This window comes from Anopheles arabiensis, chromosome X (assembly GCF_016920715.1).
Source record: "Anopheles arabiensis isolate DONGOLA chromosome X, AaraD3, whole genome shotgun sequence".
In the NCBI taxonomy this organism is placed as follows: Eukaryota; Metazoa; Arthropoda; class Insecta; order Diptera; family Culicidae; genus Anopheles; species Anopheles arabiensis.
Genome location: NC_053519.1, coordinates 291,356 through 305,253, shown reverse-complemented (window position 1 = coordinate 305,253; position 13,898 = coordinate 291,356). Strand labels below are relative to the sequence as shown.

At 48.4% G+C, this 13,898-nt stretch overlaps 2 protein-coding genes across 3 annotated transcripts; one reads left to right on the top strand and one right to left on the bottom strand.

The window, feature by feature from the left end:
* Positions 1-4,964: 4,964 nt before the first annotated feature.
* LOC120906676 (protein regulator of cytokinesis 1-like) lies at positions 4,965-7,278 on the bottom strand. The gene is made up of 2 exons (XM_040318528.1): positions 6,712-7,278; positions 4,965-6,633 (listed from the first exon to the last, which is right to left on the bottom strand). Exons 1-2 carry the CDS (start codon positions 7,136-7,138, stop codon positions 5,294-5,296), a joined length of 1,767 nt encoding a protein of 588 aa, XP_040174462.1. The 5' UTR covers positions 7,139-7,278; the 3' UTR covers positions 4,965-5,293.
* Positions 7,279-8,139: 861 nt separating this feature from the next.
* On the top strand, positions 8,140-11,739 carry LOC120906415 (protein SPT2 homolog). Of its 2 annotated transcripts, none has more exons than XM_040318086.1 (3): positions 8,140-8,223; positions 8,661-8,789; positions 9,037-11,739. In XM_040318086.1, exons 2-3 carry the CDS (start codon positions 8,721-8,723, stop codon positions 11,020-11,022), a joined length of 2,055 nt encoding a protein of 684 aa, XP_040174020.1. In that variant the 5' UTR covers positions 8,140-8,223; positions 8,661-8,720; the 3' UTR covers positions 11,023-11,739. The 2 variants fall into 2 exon arrangements, with proteins under 2 accessions (XP_040174020.1, XP_040174019.1); XM_040318085.1 differs by having other exon boundaries at positions 8,170-8,532.
* The last annotated feature ends 2,159 nt before the right edge of the window (positions 11,740-13,898 follow it).

Sequence of the window (13,898 nt, the reverse complement as noted above, 5' to 3'; positions counted from 1 at the left end):
GTGAAAAGAAATTCATCCAAAGCCTCGTGTATCTCACCTCTACCCTCCCGAATCTTCTTGACCGCTCTCTTAAACGTGTCAACAAACCTTTCGGCTTGGCCGTTTGACTGCGGGTGGTATGGCGCAGTCCGCACGTGATGAATACCATTCTCCATACAAAAGTCACGGAACTCCGAACTTGTAAACTGTGTTCCGTTATCGCTTACGACAGTTTCTGGTATACCAAACCGTGCACACAATTCCCGTAACATTTGAACTGTCGCTTGTGCTGTGGTTTGACGCGTTGGTATTATTTCTGGCCATTTCGAGTAGGAATCTACAACCAGAAAATAATACTCTCCCTCCATAGGTCCAGCGTAGTCAACGTGAATACGCTGCCAGGGGCCTGTAGTTTTTGGCCAATCTACTGGTGTGCAATGCTCTGGAGATTTCGCCGCACTTGCACACGACTGACACGTCTTCACTGCATTCTCGATTTCGCTGTCCAATTTCGGCCAATACACATACCCTCTTGCAAGCGCCTTCATGCGGCATACTCCAGGATGACCCTTGTGTAGCAGTTTTAACACTCGATTCCGAAGATTCGCGGGAACTACTACCCGTTCTCCAAATAAGAGGCATTTTCCAACCGTAGATAAGGCCTCTCGTCGTGCGAAGAATTGCTTTAGGTCTTCAGTCTTCTCTTCACCCTTTGGCCAACCATTTTGGACGAACTGGAACACCTTCCTTAACAAAGGATCTGCTTGTGTACCACGCTCCAAATCTTTAAAGTTCAACGGTAGGGCTTGAGTAGCACTGGTTACTAGATGATTAATATCATCCTCTAGCTGGATACTAGCAATGACGTAGTCCTCCTCCGGTTTCTCGTGTCGGTCCATTAACCTGGACAGTATGTCGGCATTTTCGAAATTGTCTGTCGCAACATATTCGATTGCGAAATCGTAAAGAAGTAGTGCTAATGCCCAGCGCTGCAGTCTATTTGCAGTATACAAGGGAATTCCTTTACGTGAGCCAAAGATTCTAAGGAGCGGCTGGTGGTCGGTTTGGAGGATGAAGCGGCGTCCGAACAACATGCGGTGGAACTTTGTTACTGCAAACACGATTGCAAGACCCTCGCGATCCGGCTGGCTGTAGTTCATTTCCACCTTCGTTAGAGCACGAGCAGCATGCTGAACAATTTTTATGCTACCATCTGGAAACCGATGACTGATCGTAGCTCCAAGACCTACTGATGAAGCATCCGCTGACACAATAATTTCCTTGGAAGGATCATAGTGGGTCAGGAGAAGGTCTGAACTTAAAATCTCCTTAAAGCGGCGAAAACTTTTTTCGCATTCAGCTGTCCACTGGAATTCTCCGCCCTTTTTCAAAAGAAGGTCTAAGGGGTAACGCAAATCTCTCATTTGAAACACAAATTTACCGTAGTAATTTATCGCTCCCAAATACGAACGAACTTCGCTGAGCTGCGTTGGCGCTGGCATCTTCAAAATCGCTTCAATCTTTGCTGGGTCTGGTCGTATACCCTGCCGGTCTAGCAAATGTCCAAGGTATCGGATTTGGGGCTTCAAAAAGGAACATTTTTCTGCCCGCAGCTTGAAACCAAACTCCTCGATACGAATCAAAACTGCGCGTAAGTTTTTCAAATGACTTTCCTCATCAGCACCGCCTACAATGATGTCATCCATATAACCCGCGACACCTTCTAATCCGCTCAACATTGAGTCAACGATTTGCTGGAATGCACCAGGTGCTGTATTTACTCCCGGTGGCAATCTATTGAAACGGTAAAGCCCCTTGTGAGTGTTTATCGTCAACAACTCACGGCTCCTTTCACATACCTCCACTTGGAGAAAAGCTTCTGCCAAGTCAATCTGACTAAAAACAGCTGATTTTCCAATGGCTGTAAATATGTCTTGTGGTATAGGCAACGGGTACTGATGCGGCTGAAGCGCGTCATTCAGACCTGTCGAATAGTCGCCACATATTCGGACTGTTCCGTTCGCCTTCCGTACTACCACAATCGGAGCTGCCCACTCCGAAGAATCAGTGGGCGTTATTATGCCATTACGCTCTAACCTGGTCAATTCATCTTCAACCATCGACTGCATAGCATACGCTACTGGACGTTTCGGGCGAAATACAGGATTCACGTCATCCTTCAACTGTAGACTAATTTTCATCTTATCACAACGACCAAGTTCGTTCGAGAACAACGATGGAAATTGCTGAATCACAGCTGCTACGGCATCTTTAACACACCCAACGATGTTGCAAAAGACATCAAGTGGCTGTTTCCAAAGCCCGAAAACATCCATACTGTCTGCTCCGAAAAGTAACAGTTCCTCTTCTACAACACGAACTAACGCTTCTTTCTGTTGTTTGTTAATCGTTATTTTGCAACAAGTAGCTTAACAACTCACCTAGTAGCTTAAGCGGTGTTCCACTAGCTGTCCTCGCTGAAACGGATGCTGGACTCAATTTGGGACCTCCTATCTGACGCCATTTTCCCTGCGATATAATGGTGATATCTGCACCGGTATCCAACTGCAGTTTCAGCTCGCGTCCGTTTAGCGCAGCAGTGACATACTTTTGGCCAGCCTGGATTTTGTTCACTGTCACCACCCTTACCTTCGCTTTGTTATTGCGATAGCGAGAACGATTACGGTACGCCGTTTCACAAAATCCTTCCTTGTGACCTATCTCGTTGCAGTCCTCACATTTGTGTGACGTAAAAGAACATTCTCGTGCAAAGTGTTGCCCTCCGCACAACCAGCAACTTACTGCTTTCGCTTCCTTGCCACCTCCTTTGATGTTTTGTTGTTTCGTCTCATTCTTTCTCACTGCGTTTACCTCATGCGCAGTGTTTGAGATAAGGTTGCTATCTTGGCGCAGGTTAAGCAGGCGTTGAGCTTCACCGGTTAGCTGATCTAACGTGATTTCACTGTTGTCCTCCATCTTTGAGAGCAGCCGAACTCGTACATCAGCATCCGCATCCCGTTTTAGACCACAGACAAACAACAGACATTTTATTTCCTCCTCTGCTATCCCCGCCAACTTCGCCTCAACAACCTATTTATTTACGCGGCACGCATACGCTCCGTACTCTTCGTGAGGCTCTTTCACTAGCTGCAAGCATTTAAACCGTTTGCACACGATGGACTCACGGTCTCCAAACAGTTTCTTCAGTTTCTCCACGGTGTTTTTGAAATCGAAGTCTTTCGGTTGTTTCGGCATGATGGAACTTATATAGCGTTCGTGCTCCGTAACGCCAATCTTACGAAGAAGAAGACGCAATTTTGCTCCGTCATCCAACCGCTTCGCATCGTCAAGAAACAAACCTTCGTATCTGCTATACCAAGCCTCGAAGTTTGTATCCTCCGTGTGGTGAAATTCTTTTATTTGCCCCGCAATGGCATCGATCGCTTTCTCCGATCCATCATCATTTTTGTTTTCATCACCGACAATACACTGTTCAAGAGCTGCTGCTGCTGATCAAGCATTTGCTTTTGCTGGTTGAACATTTCAATTATCCATTGTTCTGAGCTTTCTTTTGCAGGTGGTTTCGACATCGTGGTATTCTCGTCGCCAGTTGTTGTATTTACGAAGTAAAAGTTCTTGTATTTCGGTAATTCAGATAGTTCTAAAGGGTTACAAATTATTCTGGTTCACACACACGTCCGTACACCGTGGAGATCGCATACAAAGAGCGCGCACTTTCCTGGCTTCGGTTCCGACCCAAGCAGCAAACGTCAAACAACGCAACGCGTTTATGCCGACGGGTTAGCGTCTCCAACAGTGAGTGACCATTAATCAAATGTCACTTGCTTCAGTGCTGGTGGTTTCCGTTGGAGTTTAGTATTTAAACAATCGTATCGCCGTTCTAGTTCTAGCGATGCATAACTTCAATGCGAAACCATACAACAGTACAGAGGAAATGAGAAAGCTCTCCTCCAAACGATGAAGCTCAACTGGTTGGGGTATCCCATCAACAGAGAGCGCCACCAGTTTTTTTTTGCTATTTTTAGAATGCATGAGTCGTTTGCCGTCTGCTAAACGAAGTCTTTCTACATTCCGTTTAGGTAGAGAACTTGAGTCGTTTAGAAGCCGTTTAGTGGTCGTTTAGTGGATTTGTGGCACTTGGGACGGGATTAATTTAAAAGAATTGGCAGTCGTGTTGGTGTGTAAAATGCTTGCTACAATCCACTGTGCTTGCTGAAATTGCGTGGTGTCTGTGAGCGCTTACTGAACCATCTACACTTGCGGCGGTGAAATACTGTATAAAAACTGTATAAAACAACACGAAACATGTATTAATATGAACTGAGCGACTAGCAATATCTGCGTATCAATAAAAACTCAATTTAAAATAAGTATTTCGTCATTTTTTAATCGCTACCAACTACTGAAAAATCAGTAATATGAGAATGGCTTTACTGGGATTTCAGTAAACGAGCTGTCATTTTGGTGAGCACCGGACATTACTGAATGATTCAGTAAACATTCTTTTTACTTACGGTTATCAGAGCACATTCTCATAACAAAAAACACTATAATTCATGGCAAATTTCAAATATTCCCAATGGAAAAACATGAAGTTAATAAAAACTGGTTTATTTTTACCAAAAAATAAAATAATTTTTCAAAAATTAATCAGGAATTGGTGATAAAATATATTGTTTGACTCATTCAAGTCACGATGACCCCGGATAATCGGCGCTCCACTGTAGTTTTAAGAGGGCCCAGGAAGCTGGACTCTGAAGCCGAACCGCATATAACCTCGCAAAGAGAAGAAGAAGAAGAAGAAGAAGAAGAGAAGGATAGCTCGAATAAGTTCGACAGCGGTCCCTTAACAGGGTCAAGTGCGGTCAAGACGGATCAGCTGTTCGAGAATAGGCGCTATAGAAAAAGTTAGCGACACTAGCAAAAGATAAAGCAGAAAGGACAGACTTTTTTTTCGATTTACAAATTTTAATATTTATTACACTTAAACAACAGACTAAAATGATTTTGTATCGTCAATTTAATATCGTCAAGTTCTGTAAAACCTTAATTCTATTCCTTGGAGCAAGCGTTTTAACAGCCACCGTCCGCGCTCGGAAGACAGTTTGCAATTTTGCGTAAATAAAACCAACGACCCAGCAGCAGCAGGTGAGTGCGAGAAGCTCATCTGTACCGGTGGCAGCATGGGGGCCTGCTGTGGCATTGGCTCTACATTGGCATTGGTTTTCTTCCCCCCCCCCCCCTCCATCAAGCTGGTATCGGAAGGCAGCGGTTTGATCGGTTGCACCATCCGTTACTGGTGCAGGCGTGTTCTTCGCGACACCAACGATGACCGGTTGGGGACATTATTGTCGAAGTAGGTCCTAATATCTTCGTAACAATCCGATTCCTGCATGATGGTGCTCTCCGCCGAGCTGATGATTACGACCGAAGGACTGTTTAGCTCCGGCAGCAGCGAGCGTTTCGCGTGCTTCTTGCTGTTGGTCGGTGTGGCCAGCTTGCGCTTCAGCCAGGGCCCTGATTTAGTGGCCGATGCCGTTACCAATGGTGTCAGCGATGCTTTTAGCGTCGAACCACTGCCGGTCACTAGCCGCAACCGATTGCTGCTCATGATGGAGGAGCATTTGACCATCAAATCGTCGAGCCGGTTCGAGGTGCTCCCGACCGTCGGCACACCCAGCACGCCGTTCGCCTTCTTCCGTGCGCTCCATTTTTGATACTTCTCTAGCTGCTTCCACTGCTGCTTGATCAGCTCCTGCACAGGCGTACCGTACACGGTGAACTTACGCCCATGCTCTTCCTCGTACTGCTTACACACCTCCAGCAGCTTGGCCTCAATTTTCGGCAGCTGGGTGCTGATGCGTCGCCGCTCCTTTTCCTCCTGCAGCAGCTTGGCTCCCCGGTTGTGGTAGCGCGTCGGGTCGTTCGATTTGTTTTCGAGCGCCAGCTTCCGGTTCCATATCTCCTGCCGCTGCAGCACCATCTGGAAGATCTGCTCATTCTCGCCGTAAAACTGCTTCAAACAGTCCAGCTCGAGCTCGTGCAGCTTCAGCAAACCCTCGTTGTAGTCCTTCGAGTGGAACATGGTGAACTGGGCACGCTCGTCCTGCGACTTCATGCACCGTTCCCACCATTCCATGATGTAGCACCGGGTGCGCTCCACGAACGCTTCCATGTTTTCCCGCCGCAACGCGTCGCACCGGTCGAGCTCGGCGGACAGCTTGTCGAAGGTGGTCTGCGTGTAGGAGGTTAGCTTTCCAAACTTCTGGACGATGGCGGGATCGGTTTCGAGACACTGCCAGAGCCGCTCCAGCTTGCGGCGCGTATCGTCGATGTGCTGCTTCAAGCTTTCGTACTGCGCCGCCACCTCCTCGTGCAGCATGCGCAGGTCGTGCATGTTTTCGCGTGTCGGCGGGAATTTGCGCGCGTTCAGCAGCCGATGTTGCTCCTTCGTGATGGAGATCGTTTGCAGGCAGCTTATCAGCTTCTTCGTTTCGCGCCGCAGATTGCCAATGTCCTCCTGGCGCTGCATTTTTTTCGCTATCAGATAGTCCAGGTAGGAGCGGAACTCGACCAGTTCGCGCTCCGTTGGCAGTGGGTCCTTCGGTAGTGTCCGTGGTTCTACGCTAAGCTCTAGATGGGGGGGAGGACGAGGTGAAAAAAGGGATTAAACACAAATTGAGACAATTGGGGCACACACAAAATCCCTACCTTCACACAGCGTTTCCATCTCGAGCAGATACTCGTCGATGATTACGTGCCGCTGGCTTAACTTTTGCTGCATCTGATTGAGGCTCTCGTCCAGTGCGGAACGCTGTTCGAACAGCGAGCGGGATTCGATCGCTGCCGGCAAACCCTGCTGCTGCTCGCCCAGCTGGCGCTGCAATTCCAGCGCCTCCTGCCTCAGCTCGGCTATTTCGGCCACGAAGATCTCCCGGAGCTGGTTGCTCTCCTGGTATATCTCGTCGAAAAATGCCATCATCTGGTCCGGCAACTGCTTGGCTTGATCCAAACACAGCTTGGCATCAAACATTTCGTCCCACAGATCGCGCAAGCGTTCGAACCCTGTGGTACAGATGGTGTGCATCTGGTGGTTTATATTTTTGAACTGATCCATTTTGGATGTGGATGATTCCATGAAGCTTTTTTATTTTATTCCACAATCCAAGCGGTTTTTGTTCGGCACCAAGCGAAAAATGTTTAGACTGCGCTGACACACAGCGACGGGTACTCAACGTAATGGCCGGGGGACATTGTCCGTACTACCAAGCAAGGTGGATTAAAACTTTCAGGTGGTGGATAAGAGCCTTTGGGGGGTCGCCATAGTTGAGGGACTTTACGTCTTTTTAAAACCGTTAACTAATGGTTTCCGCACACAAAGCCTAGCAAATAGAACAGATTTGTTCGTTACTACGTGCATTTTTGTGTTTCTATTGATTTTATCGAAAAAATGAGATTTAATAACAAACAATTTGATGATTTGTTTCGTCACGAAATTTAAAATAAATGAGTAAGAGTTCTAATCTCACTAAAACCGTACAGGTGTCTCGTAGATAATTAGGAATATATGTTAAAACAGGAAAAATGAATGATGTCTTAGTTTTAAACATAAGACATGTCGAAACACAATTAATTATATAATAAATTCATGAAATCACACAAAGTAACTCACTTCAATCGATGTTTTATTGTAAAATAACAGCTCACAAAGCCCAAAATATATTTTTAAAGTATATTTAATCGAAAAATGTGGTAGATAAATTAAAAAGAACCATTTAAATAAATGTAAACAGTATCCCATCCTCTTCGCCACTGTTATATTTTCGTTTTTTTTTTCGAAGAACGCTAAATAAACGTTACAGGGTTTCACACTTTATCTCAAGACCGCGGGACCCCTTCCCGAATCTGTCTTAGCCAAAGCCAAGACTGCGGTATGATGCTTGAAAACGTTGATGATACCTGAATTCATCGGATGCAATGCTGAATCTGCGGCTCATTGCTCGAAACACGCTGGTCGCGCCGAGGACATGCGGTCGAATATTTTTTTACACGGATAACCTTTGTGTACATCAGTCTATTGTTGTTTCAAAATTACGCACGTTGACATTTGCCTATCCTCAATTTGACAGTTGTAGGGTATGTCAACAAAATCGGGAACAATCCAACCGCTCGGGAACCCTCTGCTACGGAACAGCAACACACAGCACAGTGCTTGAAGGGAAGGTAAATAAATGCAATTCCATACTCGCGACACCAGCTAACCGTCGGTGCAGGAAAATTAACCTTCCCACCTGCTCGTCTTGCCCTCGCGCGGAGGGACGGTTCTCCGCAATCAAAGTGGCTACGGAGCATTTGCCAAACAAACCTCTCAACAGAAAAAAAAACGATCAACCGTCTCAACCCTCAACACACACGGTGGAAGGGGGAACGGTGGCAACAGATTGTTACCACTACCTACCGATCCCGCCATCAACCATCACTCATCCTCCTCCTCCTCCTCCTCCTCCTCCGAAAGTGCAGAGCTGCGCGGATGTAAGTCGATGCGGGATCGATAACATGTGGCCGCCGTATGGTGCCGGCAGCTTGGCGTCCTGGAGACGTAACTTTTTGTTGTTATTGCTTGAGGTGTGTTTTAACCGGCCACTTTCTTTCCGTCACAGGGTGGATGATCTCTATCTGAGCGCAAGACTGACCCGCTGGTAGTTGTGTGTTTGTGCGCGATGGATTTTCGCGAACTGATTAATGTGGCCAAGCAAAACGCGCTCGAGCAACAGAATGGCACCAAAACGGTAAGTAAAAACAACATCGCGAGAATGTGCGGTGGGCCAGCAAAGCAAAGGGAGGACCACGGCATGTGGTTTCCGGGGAGGGAGGGGGAGTTTGGAAAGTTTCTAGAACAATCGAATCACACAAAACGCTTAACACGCTTTTCTTCTTCTTTGCTTTGGTTTCCGTTTCATGCCGCCGGTGTGAACAACAAACGAACCACTCCTCCCACTACCAACCATTCCCCCCTCTCACCATCGCCGCAAACAGAACCGCACAGGGTACAGTGCCAAGTATTCGCCGCCAAAGAAGGTCACCAAGGAGAAGAAGGACCTGTCGGAAAACATAAAGCGCTTTCTGGCGAAGCGCGAGGAGGAGGAGCGGCAGAAGGCGCTGGAAAAGCACCAGAAGGCCCAGGAGCTGATGGCGCGCCGGGGCGGCAAGGGGAAGAAAAAGATCGAAAAGATGCTGAAGGTGATCAAGTCGGCGAACAAGTCGGTGCTGGAGGACGCGGCCGACGCGGCGGAGTCTGCGCTCGGCACGGAGAGCCTCGAGGACGACTACGGCTACACGTCGGCGGTCGCGAGCCAGTTCTTCAACAAGCTGGTGGACAAGTACAAGAACGCACCGGACGAGTCGCTGTTTACCGAGGCGAAGAAGCGCAGCATGTCGAGCGAGGAGCTGGCGCGGGCCCGGGCCCGCGTCAAGGACGCGATCATGAAGGAGCAGGAGGAGCAGAGCGCACCGCGCACCCGCAAACCCCGCACGGCCCGGACGGAGATGGAGGATACGCGGAGCGGTGTGGGGGAGGCGCGGGTGGTGCCGGGTGCGTCAGTGGGCGGCCGGCGGGAGGAGCCGGTGGTCGCGAAACCAGCGGAGGAGAAGCCCCGGCCGGTTCGCAGGGCGAATGTGCCGCCGCCGCCCGACTTCACCACGCTGCTGAAGCTGGCCGAGGCGAAGCAGCACGAGGCGGTCAAGATCGAGGTGCCGGCCGAGGGCCGCAAGCGCGAACCGGAGCGGCCGATGACGAGCAAGGAGAAGCAGGAGTACGAGGAGCAGCAGGCCTTCCTGGCGATGAAGCGGCTGCGGGACAAGGTGAAGCAGGACCCGAACCTGTCCGACAAGGAGAAGCAGGCGAAGCTGGCCCGGCTGGACGAGCTGCGGGCGGCCGGCAAGCTGCCGAACATTCCACCGCTGCCGGTTGGGAAGGGTGGAGGAAGGGGGGGACCGGCGGCGGCAAAGCCAGCCACCCCTGCCGCTCGGGCCCCGGGCTTTAAAATTCCAAAACGCAACGAAGCGGGCGAACCGACCAAACCGGGCGATAAGGGTTTGGCCGGCCCGCCGCCCGCAGCCGGCGGGGAGCCGAAGGCGAAACTTTCCAGCAGCACAAAGACTACCAGCAGCACCAGCGGGTTGATCAATGGTAAGGTGGCCTCCTCCGGTGTGCCACGAGCCAGCCCGGCCACACCTGCCGCCCCCGCCGCACGCACCAGCAAAACGGGCGCTCCTTCCACGGCCAGTGCACCCACGCCCAAAGCTTCCGCACCGGCACTGGCAGTGAACGGGAAGTCGTCCGCGGCGCACAGCAAACCTTCTTCCATGTCTTCCACGGCGCTCAAAAGCAAACCGACCAGCACCACAGCAGCAGCGGCGACGGCAGCGTCCGCCAGGCCGCGGTCCTCGTCGGCGGGCTCGAAATCGAGCGCCTCCGCCACCCCCCGGCAGCCATCGCCAGCCGTCAGTAGTGCCAGCAGCGCAGCGGCGCGTCCGGCAGCGCAACAGCAGCAGCAGGCGAAGCGTCCACCGGAACCGGTCGCCAAAACGCGCCAGTTTCCGCCGCCCGACGTGCGACGGGGCCCGCCGGTGGTGAAGCGGCCCGGCGCCGGTCCGCCCACGATGGTGGGCGGCCGGCCGCACCCGGGTGCGGGTGGTGGCCCCGGCAAGAAGCGGCGCATCATCGACAGCGACAGCGAGTACGACAGCGAGATGGACGACTTCATCGACGATGGCGACTGCGAGGAGGACTACTCGTCTGCGATCAAGGAGATCTTCGGCTACGACAAGTCCCGGTACCGGCACGAGGCGTACGACGACGAGGACGACAACATGGAGTCGTCGTACGCGCAGCAGATGCGGGAGGAGTACATCAGCAAGAAGATCGGTCTGATGGAGGACCTGGAGGACATGCGCATGGAGGAGGAGGAGAAGCGCCGCAAGACGGTGAAGAAGAAGGGCGGGCCGCCGAAGCGGAAATAGTGGACAGTGTTGCTGTTTCTCTGTTCGCTTCCATTTGCACTTATTTAATCAAACGCGGGCCAGGACAAACAAGGATGGTGGCCGGGCAGAAAGAGGAAAGGGTAAACGGGGCCAATCTCCTCAATTCTCTCAAAAACCACCCAGCTCGGTCGCTGGGTATGGCGGCGGCGGAGGCGGTTATCTAACGGTTCGTTTTAAATTAAACCTGTTCATGTAGATTTATATTTGTTTTTATTTGACAGTTAAGGATAACATGTATTGTTTGGGAGATTTTTAACTTCACCCCAAACTCCCTTCCCAATCCCTCTCTTTTTCTCCATCTCTCTCTCTCTCTCTCTCTCTCTCTCTCTCTCTCTCTCTCTCTCTCTCTCACTCTCGCTTGATTCTTTATCCCATAATTTAGATGACCAACTCTGGTGCAACATCAACATTTGCATCGTTTTTGTTTTTGTTTTTTTTCGCCCATGTGCGTTCCGTTGCGAAAGTAGAAAGCAATAGCACGTGTTGCGCAGCTGTAAACATAATTTGAATTAGGACTTTTTTTTATTTTGACATCCTCTCAACACACACACACACACACACACATGCCAGTAAAGTAGGCTGTTCATTGCAAAAGTGTGGAAAACACGGAGAAAGCACACAGAATGCCGTTAGAAACAAGAAAGAGTCTGAGAGCTTAAAACTGAAGAAATATATGGATTTTTGTCACAAATCGGGTATTCCTGTTCTTTTATCCCTTTCTCGTTAAATTCTCCATTTCAATCGCGGTATGTATCGTGAATATACTAGTGGTGGGAGCTCGGAATCAACTCCGGAATTGGCTTCAGAATCAGAAACGGTTCCGGAATCAAAATCGGCTCTGGAATCGGAATTGACTCCGGAAATTGGATTAGCTCCGGAATGAGCATCAGTTCTTGAAATATGAAGTTTCACAAGCGAATTCAATCCAGGAATCTCCATGAAAATGGATCGTTTGCAAGTAAATTTGGATTCTTTGCGGCTATCAATACGTAGCATCATTGGACCCAAAGGCCTATTCTTATGGAGATGTCGTAACTGACTCCGATTTCGAAGCCGATTCTGATTTCAGAGCCAATTCCGAATCTGGAGTCGATTTCGATTCCGAAACCGATTCTTATTCTGATTCCGGAGCCGATTCCAATTCCAAAACCGATTCTGTTTCCGGAGCCGATTTCGGAGCCAATTCCGATTCCAGAGCCGTTTTCCATGCCGGACCCGATTCCGATTCTGAAACCAATTCTGATTCTAGAGCTGATTCCTACTATCCGAAATCGATTCCAGAAAACTTCGGCGCTAGCCGGAATCGATTCCGACGAAAAATTCATTTTTCCCCATCGCTAAAATATACAGTAATAAAGCTGTGGGAGGGACGCTATTTCGGCTTTTCAAAAGCTGCACGCGTGCCCAAGTGTCGACGGTTACTTATGCTTATCGAGCAACTGTAATGAAGTAGCGAAAAGAGTGCTCTGCGGTCCAAATTAGGTCGTCGTAAGTGTAAATCATTATGGAGGAAAACTATATCTATGGATGCTTTTCTGTTCAAAACGGTTAAAAGGGACAGGGGTTTTTAGCAACTTCCGGTGGCAAACATGCTATCAGAAAAGGGTAACTCGTCTCCACGTAATGTTAAAAACTGGAAATTACTGCCAGTACCTACATTTAAAAAGGTATTTGATCAACCCTTTAACAGAACGGAACACCCTTTACAGTGGATCGGTAACCTGCAACTCTTCAGAATTCGTCTTCCGGAGGTAACTAGAGCTTTCGTATGTGAACTAGCAAGAAAAATGCGCGGCCAACATAATCAAACAAGCTGATGGCTTCATGTGCTTCGAATCTAAGACATTTTGACATACTAAAGAATAATGCCATAAGATTTTCCGGAAAGCTATCCGACTGAAGTGATGAAAAATATTTAAACCAAAGATGTCAAACTGATGGCCCGCGAGGTCTTTCGGTGTGGCCTGCGAAGGGTTAAGCCAACATTTATTTGTAGTAGCATTTCTGCTTCTACAGTACATGTCAGTGAACTCCGCACACCCGAAATATGAAGAGATGTACAATTTCCCAGGTTTATTTATTAATTGTCAGACCATGCATCGTCATCAACACTCTATCTGTGTTTTTTCTCTACCGTTTTCTCTATGCACGTATGCACAAAAAGATATGAATTCCAAACACTTTAACCCTTTTTTTAACACTTTTTTGGCATATTGTTTTAAAAAAGGTCGAACCCCCTTTAGGTATGGTTGCAGCTTAGAATATTATTCTTCTGCCAAACGTTTACAAATTAGCTGCAATCATATCTCAGCATAAACACATGTTCCTTTTGATAGGATATTACAAACGATCGCAAGCTTTTCATGAGGCAGCCTACCAAGTCCAATATGATTAGATAGACTACTGGTGAATTGGTTCTGATTTTTGTTGCCATAACAAATAGGGATTGCTATGGAGATTAGCAGGAGAAGAGTAATGGTTACTAAAGACTTGTATTACACTTTGCACTCTCCTACTGTCAAATGAATATTTGTCTACGTCTAGACTGGATTGGACAAACCAACCTGTACGAATTCATGGACCTTGCACATCATCAAAAATAATTCATTATTTCTTATGAACGTAAAAACGGCTTTCACAATCGATCCCGACTCAAAAATATTGATAATCAAAATGACACCAATTTCAACATAAAATTTACTACACCTGTATTGGATAAACCAACGTAATTAGTCATGCCCAGGTTGTTGGCATTATTTTCGCGCATAAAATCTTATTAGTTGGCACAAAATTATGCAAATTATGAAAATATCAGAGGCCTTTGGCCTATTGAAAATAATGTGCTACAACAATTG